General features: G+C 42.4%; 1 protein-coding gene across 5 annotated transcripts in view; it reads left to right on the forward strand.

Moving 5' to 3' along the window:
* Nucleotides 1–12,759, forward strand: part of LOC139549248 (cell surface glycoprotein MUC18-like) — a 77,645-nt gene that overhangs the window by 60,299 nt on the left and 4,587 nt on the right. For 2 of the 5 annotated variants that reach the window (XM_071359496.1, XM_071359493.1), the window contains exons 2-16: nucleotides 3,927–4,054; nucleotides 4,417–4,648; nucleotides 4,759–4,829; nucleotides 5,070–5,157; nucleotides 5,693–5,872; nucleotides 6,233–6,360; nucleotides 6,539–6,674; nucleotides 7,018–7,133; nucleotides 8,287–8,428; nucleotides 8,570–8,700; nucleotides 9,119–9,260; nucleotides 9,592–9,627; nucleotides 10,812–10,856; nucleotides 11,884–12,010; nucleotides 12,476–12,581. In XM_071359496.1, the coding sequence (XP_071215597.1) occupies nucleotides 3,927–4,054; nucleotides 4,417–4,648; nucleotides 4,759–4,829; nucleotides 5,070–5,157; nucleotides 5,693–5,872; nucleotides 6,233–6,360; nucleotides 6,539–6,674; nucleotides 7,018–7,133; nucleotides 8,287–8,428; nucleotides 8,570–8,700; nucleotides 9,119–9,260; nucleotides 9,592–9,627; nucleotides 10,812–10,856; nucleotides 11,884–12,010; nucleotides 12,476–12,581 (1,808 nt within the window). The remainder of the gene's footprint in view (nucleotides 1–3,926; nucleotides 4,055–4,416; nucleotides 4,649–4,758; nucleotides 4,830–5,069; nucleotides 5,158–5,692; nucleotides 5,873–6,232; nucleotides 6,361–6,538; nucleotides 6,675–7,017; nucleotides 7,134–8,286; nucleotides 8,429–8,569; nucleotides 8,701–9,118; nucleotides 9,261–9,591; nucleotides 9,628–10,811; nucleotides 10,857–11,883; nucleotides 12,011–12,475; nucleotides 12,582–12,759) is intronic. The other 3 variants (XM_071359494.1, XM_071359497.1, XM_071359498.1) reach the window with 3 other exon arrangements.

The raw sequence follows: 12,759 nt of genomic DNA on the forward strand, positions 1-12,759 counted from the left end.
TTCGTTATGTCCATAGCTATTAAAATCAGATCCAATAACAACATTAGAGGATTAGAAATCCAAGGCTTAAAAACAAAGGTGTCCATGTATGCCGACGACTCAAGTTTTATATTAAGTCCGCAAGCTATATCCCTGCAATGTTTCATTGAAGATCTAGATAACTTTTCTGTACTCTCTGGGCTAAAACCTAGTGTACAATATTACGTATTGGATCTTTAAAAAATACAACTTTTATTACCATGCAGTTTACCTATAAAATGGGCTGATGGTGAAGTAGACATACTTGGTATTCATATCACAAAATATATAAATAAGCTCTCCACAATGAATTTCAATAGAAAACTTGTAAAAATAGACAAGATCCTGCAACCATGGAGAGGAAAATACCTGTCTATTTGTGGAAAAATTGCCCTGATTAACTCCTTTGTCATAACATATCTCAGTTTACTCACTTACTTATGGCACTGTCTACTCCTGATGATTTGTTTTTCAAATCATGAGCAAAAAATATTCAGCTTTATCTGGGACGCTAAACCAGACAAAATAAAACGTGCCTATCTATATAATGCATTTGAATTGGGTGGGTTGAGATTATTAAATATAAAAGCACTAAACCTCTCTCTAAAATCTTCACTTATTCAAAAGTTTTACTTGAACCCTAAATGGTTCTCAAGTAGATTACTAAGAAAAGCTCATCCATTGTTTAAAAATGATTTTTGCCTTTGTGCAGATTGCAATGTCTCATTTTCGATTAATTGAAAATGATACTTTAAAAAAAAGTATCTCTCTTTTTCAAACAAGCATTGCAGAGCTGGCTACAATTTCAATTTCATCCCCCTGAAAAGATAGAACAAATATTACAACAAATATTATGGCTGAACTCAAATGTGCTGGTTGATAAAATACCTGTATTTGTGGGAAAGATGTTTGAAAATAGTATTTTGTTCTTAAATTATATTGTAAATTGGAATGGTGTTCTTCATGGAGTTATCAGAATTGTACGGGAAGATCTGCTCAATCCAAGAGTACAACCAATTGATTACAGCATTACCCCAAAAATGGAGGAGGCAGGTGGCAGCGGGAGGAGGTAGGGAACTGGTCAGTCTGCCCAATATAAAGGATCAAAACTGGCAGAGGAATAAAAATAGCATAAATAGGAACGTATACCAGTTTATTTTGAGGACCAGGATGTTGACAACTGTGCCATACAGATTGCAAAATAGTTGGGAAGAGATTGTTGATGTACCGATTCCATGGTACAGGGTGTATGAGTTGATATATAAAACAACGCAAGATTCAAGACTTCGTGCATTTCAGCTAAAATTATTATATAGAATTCTTGCCACCAACAAAATGTTGAATATTTGGGGCATAAAATCATCGAAGCTCTGCAGATTTTGTTGTGAGGATACAGAATCAATAGACCATTTATTTTGGTATTGCCCTCAGGTAGCCTGTTTCTGTTTTTAGGTTCAGGAATGGGTGAAAATGCATAGCATTGATCTAAAATTGACCTTAGAAATAGTACTGTCACGTTTTTTGGCCTGGTGGTAGATCTGTCAACGTGCCCTTGAGCATTGCATTGAGCCTGGATGCTTCTGTGTGTCGCTCTGAATAGGAGTCTGTTGGATGACTGGTATGATGTAGTTGTTGAGCGGCTTCACTGCAAGTATATTGTATGTTTCGGATATTCAAAAATCAATAAAAAAGGAAAACTGAAAAATGTCAATAGTAGGATGGATTCTTTGACGATGTCCTCAGCTATTGTTTTCTGTGCTAGCTAGCTAACGTTACACCTAGAAAATTGAAATAAAATGTTCATATTTCATTTAAAAAAAAGAAAAAAGTGGCTTCTTTGAAGAATTGTTTAACACTTTTTTAGTTAATACATGATTTCATATGTGTTATTTCATAGTTTTGATGTCTTCACTATTATTCTACAATGTTGAAAATACTAAAAATAAAGAAAAACCCTGGAATGAGTAAGTGTCCAAACTTTTGACTGGTATTGTATATAGAGAGGATAGCTTTAGAATTGGAGCATGATGACTGTAAACATGACCCCTTCAGAGTGAGTCAGCATTGGCCTGTTGTTCCGTTGCTAATGCACAGGAAATATTTTTGTGGGGATACCTAATTGAATCACTGTACTAAGACTACATCCTTCTTCCTCCATTAGCCTCTGGTGGGTCCAGAGAAGCGTGTGTGTGTGTGTATGTTTGTAGGACTGGACGGTGTTGAGATCAAAAGTGCTCAGTGAGTGTTAATGTGCCCTCAATGTGAACTCTCACCTATTAAAGTGAAAATGAAGATACGCACACATACATACAGTGCATGTACGTAGACCATGCATCCAATAAGTCCCCCCCCCCCCCCACAAACACACACCCACACACTCTGTCCACATAAAAGAAATCACATGATTGACTTGCCACATTTCTTTCTCTTAACTCACAGCATGCTACTGAAAGTGACTAATTAACGCTGCATCTTGGCGGAAAAGTCTAAACGCACAGCAAGGGGTCATTACCAATCTCGATTTTTTTTTGTATACTGTGTTATTTTATTAGGATCCCCATTAGCTGTTGTGAAAGCAACAGGTACTCTTCCTGGGGTCCACACAAAATATGAAACTTGACGTAATACAGAACATTAATAGACAATAATAGCTCAAGGACAGAACTACATCAATTTAAAAAAAGGCACACGTAGCCTACATTTCAATACACGCACACAAACTATCTAGGTCAAATAGGGTAGAGGCGTTGTGCTGTGAGGTATTGCTTTAAAATCAGGTTTGCTGTTCATTTGAGAAAGATGAGATGGGAGTTCCATGCAATAATGGCTCTATATAATACTGTACACTTTTTTGAATTTGTTCTGGATTTGGGGACTGTGAAAAAAACCCTGATGGCATGTCTGGTGGGGTAAGTGTGTGTGTCAGATCTGTCTGTGTGTAAGTTAACTATGCAAACAATTTGGAATTTTCAACATTAATGTTTCTTATAAAACAAAGAAGAAAAATTCTAAATTCAAACTGGCAATGCTTTTCTTTCATTACTAGTTATTTTTATGCATGAGCACGATGGCTCACTGTCCGTTGTTGGCATTTCCTTTCGTACTAAGAAACTTTTCAATACACTTTCAAAACTTTCCAAAACAACAAAACAGAGCTCTCCCTCATTTCGTGTTCAACCGGAAGTGAAGTGTACTAGATTACGCTATAGGAAGGAGTCTGCTTTCATAATGTGTGTAAAGTTCATAATGTGTGTAAAGTGCATAATGTGTGTAAAGCGCATAATGGCCCTTCTGGCCTGTGTGTCCTCATACGATGCCTCACGCTGTGAGACGCTTGGAGGGGAAAACCGCTCATTCCTCTGTGAGAGAGCCGAACACTGGCTCACTATGCTGTCTGTAAATTGAGTCTTTCTTCCCTCCTGAACAGTGACACACTGGAATGCAGCACATTAATATGACCATGGGTGGGCTCCCAGAATTCCTGTCATAGACTATTTATTCTTTGACCATTATGAGCTTTTCGTTGCTTCTTTTCAGCTCCCACCACGTCAGGCCAGGCAGATGTGTGTGTGTGTGTGTGTGTGTGTGTGTGTGTGTGTGTGTGTGTGTGTGTGCGCGCATACATTCTTTAAAGTTGTGATATTACAAAAACAAAGAAGTTACTACAAACAACTAACACTGTTTTTTCCCGTCTGACATCATTGCACGTGTGCTAGAAGACAGTGGTGGGGTGGCCATCGGCGCAGTTTCCCCCTACTGTGGTTTCCATCGTTAATGTTGGCACATAAATGATTACTAAAGTATGATCAAAGCTACAAACTTTCACGTCATTGTGCAAAGTGGCTTTAAACGTGACTGATTCTGCAGTCTGCCAGCAATGTAATTGATCTCAAACTCTGTCTCTATAGCAGCCTGGGCCAAGGTGGAGGTGAACATGGAGGACAGAGTGGAGGTGTTCCTTGGGGACACGGCCCAGATCACCTGCATGTTCACGGTCTCAGACAACCACGATGATGTCATTATCCAGTGGTACATGGTGAGTAATCCCACACACAAATGCATACACATGGACAGACGCGCACACACACACGTTAGCCTGGTTGCCAAATCTAACTGTGTTAGCAGTTGGCTAAAGGACCAACAGATCTGACAACCAGGCTAACACATTCCTTCCATCTCAGATCCCCGTTTCACAAATGAACACATGCTCTCTTAGCTCTCTGGGCTGAGTCCTAACTTGAGATCCATCTGTACATTTATGCGACAGCTAACATTGATGTAAATGGAAGATTTTACACGGGCACAAAGATTTACTTTATGCCCATGGATCTCAAGCATCCGCCCCTCTGTCTCTGCCCTGTTTTCCAATTGACAATTAAATTCAACCTTCGATCGTAGATCACGAAGACCAACATCCGCTCGAGGATCTACTACGGAGACAAGAACATACAGGTAGTCGACCTTGACGGGCAGTTCACAGACAAGATCAGTGTGAACGGGATGGGGAAGAGCAGCGAGGTGGCGCTGACCATCAGGGACGTGGCGCTGGAGGATGAGCTAGAGTTCATCTGCCAAGTCAACGGAATGGCAGCGGGTAACATGGAGGGACGCACCATGCTCAAGGTGTTCGGTAAGAGTGTAATGCACCTATTGCTATGACCAGTTTCCTGGACCCAGGTTTAGTCCTGGACTATCCTAGCTATCGCTCCCTATGTGATGTCATCCATTGTTCCTCTCTAGCGTCACCTGATCGTCCAAACATTGAGGGGGTGCACTCTGGGATCTCTGTCAGCAATACGAACCCATCTAAGGTAAAAACAAACAAACAAACACATTGTTAGCGATAGCTACGGTCAGTGAGGACTTCAGGGTATAGCATGTGGATAAGGTAAGGGCTTGTAACTTTTGAGGACCTGTAGCACTAACCATTTAGAGATATTAAAATTAGGATGGTTTTATTGTATAAAATATTTCAAATGAAGCTTTTTATCCCCAAAATCGAGGAGAAAAGGGTTTACACACTGACCGTGTCATGTCATCTTTCACCATAGATAGGGAGCTGTGAGGCTAAGAATGGCTACCCCAGGCCTAACATCACTTGGTACCGTGACCAGAGCCCACTGCAGAACACACCAGGCGGTGAGTGCGACCGAGGCTTTGACCACAGTGTCCATAGACACCCTCTGACATTAGTGTCTACGCTAGGTGAAACAGAGTTGATAAAACAGCTAGCTATTCCACATCTGCTTCACGCACTTCCTGCTTTTTGTGCTGGGCAACGTGACAATAATAAACACATTTAGAATGTAGTAAACATGCCTCGGATCTCACAAGGAACAAACATATTTTTTCTGTTGTCAAATATGAAAATCTGATTGACTTCAGTCAAGAATTTGACAGTGAACTTAAAGAACAAAGATCCGCGATTACTACGACACAGATCATGCCTGTTGGAAAAACAGATGTCTGTTTCATGTGCCTGAACATGAGATGCGGCTGTGGATTTGAGCTGAAAATATTCATTTAGAAAAACTGCATTTAAAAATAGAAAGTAAAAGGAAGCGATAGTAAACCACCCCATGTATTCAACCTGGCCATTGGGCACACAATAACATCTACACTTCTACAGCAACTCAAGTATCTCTGTTTTCCATATGTGCTGCATGTCTCACAGAGGTCAGTGTGGTGACCCTGGTCACTAAGGAGTCCAGTGGTCTGTACACTGTCCAGAGTGAACTTCACCTGAATGTGGTCAAGGAAGACAAGGATTCGTTCTTCTACTGCGAAGTCAGCTACCTCGTCCCTGGTGGAACCAAGATGACGGAGACCAACAAGATCAACATCACTGTCCACTGTGAGTCTACTGTGCACCCTCTTAATGTGTCCCCCCTCATATGGAGACAGTAGAAAACTATACACATGCACAGACTTACACAAGTACATTGCCATCTCAAATCGTGTTCAGTCTCAACGAGACGTATGAATCATAAATGCAAGCAACTATGGTACAGGGCAACGTTTTTACTTTCTGACTGTTTGTGCTGTCGCCACGTGTTTCTGTCAAGTTGTGACAGAAACACAACTTGTTTTGTGCCAAACTTGATATGGCCACACTTGCCACTTTCCAGGTCATCTTTGTTAACAAGAACTAGGTCTTACATCTTGCTGACTTGCCTGGATAAATAAAGGTTAAATAAAATAAAAATCTCTTCAGATCCAACCACTTCTCTTGATGTGTGGGTGGAGTCACCAAAGGGGCGTGTCAAAGAAGGGGACACAGTTGAGGTTCATTGCCGTGCCAACGGGAATCCTCAACCACCCTTTACATTCATGCACAATATGGTAAGAAACCCATGCTTACTCCTAGTCCCATGTAAAAAAAAATAAAAAAATCTGTGTCTCCAACCATAAACAGAACTATATACATTTATTCATGCTTTTACTGTAAGTGATGAATGAATGTCTGTGTTCATACACAACACTGTTGATGTGTGTTATAAATGCCACTCCCACTCTGTAGCAAGAGCTGAAATCTGAGCTGAACGTATTGGTCCTGAAAGACGTGATGCGTCTAAGCAACGGCAACATCACGTGCACAGCACTGGACCTGGACACATATGAAGAAACCGTAGGGCACACAGAGCTCTTCGTTGACTGTGAGTGAGACGTTCCTCTGGTACAATTTCTGGGACATTAGTCATTATTAGTAGCCCCAAAAGTGGTGACATGACCAGGATAGATTTAGGACCCTCGTTATAGTCTATGACTAGGGCCTAGAGTTATTCCCCGGCTCTGGAAAAACTCCTGGCCTAGTTATTGCAGTAGTAGTGAAATGTAGTGTAATGTAGTGCAGTGGTTCTCAAACTGGTGGTCCCGCGAATGTGAAACTGCATGGGAACAATGTATACCATTGCCCCTTCGATCTGGTTGCTAACATTGGACTACTGTATATAGAGTAGTGTAGCAGTGTTCTTAACAGTGCATGTTGTGTGTCTATAGATCTGGACCCGGCTGTATTGATTCCCAAAGACACCCACGTCATGGCCCGGGGAGAGGAGCTGATGGCCACCTGCAATGCCCTGTCCTCCCTGCCCACACACACTGAATGGTTCAAGGTAAATTACAGTACCTCAAAATTACAATGTGTGTGTGTGTGTGTAGAATGTGTGTTTTAGAGTGTGTGTGTATGCGTGTGTCTCTCTTCACTTTCCCTGTTCTGCCATGAGGTGTTGTTTTATCTGTTTTTGAAGTTTGATTTTCCTGCTCGCTTGAGTTACTTGGTGTGGAAGAGAGTTCCATGTGGTCATGTACAGTAGTGGTGCGCGTTTCTCAGAGTCTGTTCTGGACTTGGGGACTGTGAAGAGACCCCTGGTGGCATGTCTTGTGGGGTATGTATGGATGTCTGAGCTGTGTATTGGCTGCCTTCAACATGGCAACATCTTTCACAAAGACAAGTAGTGATGCGGTTAATTTGCCTGTTTTTCTTCGAGGCACTTGACCATATAAGAGCAGAGCAGCTCTTTATCGCGGACAGACCTCTCCCCATCTAGCTGCCATTGCATCAATATGTTTTGAACCTCCCAGTTTACAATCTAGGGTTACACCAAGCAGGTTTAGTTTCCTCAATTTGCTCAATTGCCACATTATTCATTACAAGATTTAGATTAGGTTAAGAGCTTAGCTAGTGTTTGGTCCCAAATACAATTCTTTTAGTTTTTGATATATTTAGGACTAGCTTATTACTTGCCACCTGTTCTAGATCTGACTGCAACTCTTTGTTCAGTGTTGCAGTGATTTTACTTACTGTGGTAGCTGTCGTGTATAATGTTAAGTCATTAGCGTACATAGACACACAAGCTTAACTCAATACCAGTGGTAGGACATTAGTAAAATAAAAAGAAAGGTAAGAGGCCAAGACAGCTACCGTGACATATGCCAAACTCTACCTGGTTTACGTTAGAGAAGCTTCCATTAAATAACTCCCGCGGTGTTCTGTGAGATAAGTAACTCTCGATCCACAATAAGGCAGAGGATGTAAATCCATAACACGTGTTTTTTTTCAGCAGCAGACTATGATCGCTAATTTCTAACAAAACAGCTCCCACAGCCCCCTGATATCTGTCTCGACTATGTCTTTAGAATCTCAGAAAGGTTCTTTAAGAGGTGTGGCTGCTTGATTTATATTGTGTCCCTCATAGACGTGTGTGTGTGTGTGTGTGTGTGTGTGTGTGTGTGTGTGTGTGTGTGTGTGTGTGTGTGTGTGTTTAGAAAGGAGAAAAAGTTGCAGAGGGCCACACACTGACCCTGAAGGACGCTGTGTTTGACATGGCGGGGACGTACGTGTGTGTGGTGAAGGTTCCTTCACTGGAAGGACTGGAGACCAGAGGCTCTTTACATGTCCACGTACAGGGTGAGCCCGCGCGCACACACACACACACACACACACACACACACACACACACACACACACACACACACACACACACACACACACACACACACACACACACACACACACACAACTAACCCTCCATCCCCCTCTTCCATGCAGGACCCCCAGAGATCATGGAGTCAGCAGACACAGTCCTGGAGGAGGTCACAGAGAAGTTCCTCAACCTGAGCTGTCACGCTAGAGGATACCCAACCCCTGTCATCACCTGGAGCTCCTCTGACGAATCACAGGTAAGCAGACAGACCGACAGACAGTCAGACCAGCAGGAAAAGAGGGCTTCTCTGGGTCAGCTCATACAGACAATGTTTAGACTGGCTGGGAAGGAAAGAGGGACAATGGTGTGGTTTTTTCCCCCTTTTGATCTATTTACACACAGATCTGTTCCGATCCTGGCTACCTGGGTCATTTCCTGTAACAACGTTAATAGACAAAGCAACTCATATTCAACATTCCTTTCTGAACCGATATATCTGCATTTGTTTGTCCCAAATGGCCACCTTTTCCCATTGTAGTGCACTACTTTTGACTCGGACCCATAGGGCTCTGGGCAAAAGTAGTGCACTTTATCGGGAATAGGATGCCATTTGGGACATAGACAATGTTTTGGTTTCTGGTCTTATCTGTGCTTTATTTCCCTGTGTGTGCTAGATCCTGAAGGAGGTGTCCCACAGACAGACAGAGGACGGGGTTCTCAGTGTGGTGAGCGTCAAGGTGACCTCTGACATCACAGCCAACTGCAAAGCCTCCAACGTCCATGGCACAGACTCCTTCCCCTTCAGCATCAAAGCCAGTAAGTTGACTCTCCACTGTCTTATTTGTCATGTCTTGTATATTTCATGCCAACATGTCCGGTTTGACTGTTAAGAGAAAATGAACAGGCAGAATATACTAACAACCAAATGATTATAATTCATGGAAACATGGACAGAAAACTTGAACCTGAGCCTCAAATCATCTTTAGTAAAGCTGCTAGAGGGGTTAGGTTAAATGCGGAAGACACATTTCAGTTGAATGCAGTCAGTTGTACAACCGACTAGGAATCGCCCTTTCCCTTTCCTAGTTTTCCTTTAACTGTCAGTGTGCTAACAGGAGAGTGTCACTCTCCCTTTGCCTGTTTTCAGTTGTCCAAACGACCTCGTCAGATCCCAGTACTACAGGTAAGCGTACCACTCTTTTAGGATATAACACTCACTGTCATCGCGTCGTCTTTATTGCGGTCATGCTGCACATTCCAGAAGATCGCGATGTCATATCAATGGGACGCTTAGAATTTGGCAAGCGTTGGGAGATCTGATCACCTGTGCAGCGTGACTGCAATAAAGACGACCGTGCTATCGCAACAAGGAACTTCATTCATCAGTCATGCGCGCACCTTTTTTTCCACAATTTTGTTGTTGAGCGGTTGATGGTCTAGTTTAGCTGTTTCTGTGCGAGTCAGGCAGGGGAAAAAAGGAATGAAAATGAAAAATGCGACGGGTGCTTTTAGTAATGACCAAAATCAGAATTCAAAAAGGTCTCTGTGGGTGTATTAAGGTTTATACTGATGAGGACGGTCATGGTTGAGAAACCTTTTATTGACTAACTGGTGGGCGAGAGCTGCTTATTTTCCATGTGTTGATCAGTCATATAATACGAACACATCCTGATGTGTTCTTTGATAACTGTCATAATTAGATGTTAGATTAAATTGAATCTTTATGGGCCGGCTTTCCGGACACAGATAGATTGACTAGTCCTGACCTGGACTAAAAAGCAATTTCAATGGAGATTCTGGGCTGTCATTGAGCACGCTTTTAAGTCCAGGATTAGGCTCAATTTGGATCCAGGAAACCGGCCATAGAACTCTTACTGCACGGTCATCCTATTTCGGACTATGTTCACTAAATGGTTGCATATCGCCCTATTGCATAAAGATCTGTCTTGTTCGCACACAGATCAGGAGCAAGGCTGAAACTGTAGCTGTGTGTTGATGGCTAAAGTGCACTCAACATAGTCTTCTGACTCCCATTACCTCATTGGACCGCTCACGTCACGCCAGGAAATCATTGCCTCCGTCCCTCTGAGGGAAAATCCTGTTTGTTGTTGTTTTATTGATGACAAAATATGATTAAATAGCCAGCGCTGCTGCTCCTGGAAATCATTAGGGCATTTTTTTGGTTGGTGCAGACTGCAGAGCCGTTCCTGGTTCCTGTCTCCTGCCTATCTGTGTTTGTAACAAAGGCGATAAGTGATTAGGGCCATGCTAAGTAGACAAGGCGGTTGTTTCACAGTTGTTAACAGTGTTAGGTTGCCATAGAGCTGCTGTATTATCGTGATAACTGTGTCCGTGTGGTTTGTCCAGTAACAACAGTAACCCCAGTAACTCCTCCGAAGAGAGTCAAGAAAGGTTTGTGACTTCTGGTCCTGGGTCTTGATGCTGCCACCCACCTAGCACGCTTAGAAGGCTGCCCTGCCCACACCTCGCTCCACCCAGCTCACACTGCCTAGACTGAACCCCCAGCCACCACCATCACCCTCCACACTCTCTCTTTCTCTCCACAGCACCCTCATTCTCTATGCAGGGGAGGGCTTTGTACTCTCTACTCAGGAGGCAACACTTGTGACATGGAATAATTTATAATTTAATAGGATCTCTCTGTTTGTGACTTTGTAATACTGTCTGAAAAAGTACAGTATTACACAACTTTATCTATGTGGAGAGATACTTATAAATTATCAAGTGGAAAAATATAATTAGATGAAATCTGGAATTTGTTTTTTTCATATTCATACTTTGTTAGTTACAATGCTATCATTTTAATATGTTCTCTGAATGATGCTTCATGATTCATCAGAAACATAACCCCCAAAATGTTTTTGTTAAACCAGGCTGAAAAGTCCCATTTGCATCTGGAGCATTTTGAGTACAAACCCCCTCCTGTGAGAAGGGAGTGGCATCACCCATTCTGTACCTTGATGGAAATGGATCCATCCATCTAAATCTGCATCCTTCCTCCAGGGGAGGTCCATCCCCAAGTGCACCCATCTACCTCTTTACCTTCCCTCGCTCTTTCTCTCTCCCTTTGTCCTGCTGCCTCCTACTGTAGTTCTGGTTGGTATTCTCTGACAGAGAAAGCAAGCAGCACAACAAGTGTTTCTTCTGACTGATCTTTAGTCCTCAGTAAAGAACTTCTTCCATGATGAACAACCTATTCAGAGACTGCACGCCTGTTCATCATTACCACCACCTGTGCATGCTGTTGTCTCTGAATGATACAAGCGACACTCCTGAATGACATGGACACGCACGTGTGCGCGTACACACACACACACAAAAAAAATCTGAAACTCCTTAAGAGGACGATGTTATCACGAAGCAATTACCGGACAGGAAATGACCCGTGGTTCTGCCTCTTTATTCTTTGTCCCACCAGAGGGCAGCGGTGTGATCATCGCTGTCATCATCATCTGTATTCTCCTGCTGGCTATCCTTGGCAGTGTGCTGTACTTCCTGTACAAGACGGGCAAGATCCCATGTGGGCGTTCAGGCAAGCAGGATCTGTAAGTGTGTATTCCACAATTTTATTTTATTTAAGGTTTGCAAAATTCCAGAAGCATTCTCAAAATTCCCAGGTTTTCCAGGAATCCTCCACCCAGAATTGCTGGAAGAACTGTGCATTTTTAGGGAAGGTTTTTGTAATTTTGCAACCATATTTTGGAATCATGACCCCTTATCAGATAGCTTAATTTGTTGGAAATGCCTTAGAGGATACCTCTAAAATAGCGCATTGTCATTTTTTTTCCCTTCATGATTTTACCTGATGTGTCATTATCATTTCTATCAGATACCGTTTCACACTATTGTGCTGACCCGAACCGTACTGTGCTGGCTCAGAGTTTCTTGTCCTTTTTAGTATCGCAACTATGTTGGAGGCATAAACAGCCCAGCTCGGGTTGTCTTGGCTTAGTAGTGTATAAAGGGTATTACATTGGTCATGCTGATGACTCTGCGCTCTCTCTCTCTAGTACCAAACCGAATAAGGACAGCACTATGGTGGAGATGAATAATGACAACACGGAGGAGGCCGTGCTTTTAGGTGTCAACGGAGACAAGAAGCCCCCTAGTGACCAGGTAACTATGGACACTGGCTATTTTTTTTTAACCTTCCTTATAAATTGTACAACCACTCATCCAAATGATAGTTAAAATTGTATCTTTTAGTATCTGAACTTTAGTGGTTAATACAATGCAATGTTGTGTTGAAGATGTTGAATGTTCCTTACCAGCTGTCCTATGATACAACCTTTAA

This window comes from Salvelinus alpinus, chromosome 22, assembly GCF_045679555.1.
Source record: "Salvelinus alpinus chromosome 22, SLU_Salpinus.1, whole genome shotgun sequence".
NCBI lineage: Eukaryota > Metazoa > Chordata > Actinopteri > Salmoniformes > Salmonidae > Salvelinus > Salvelinus alpinus.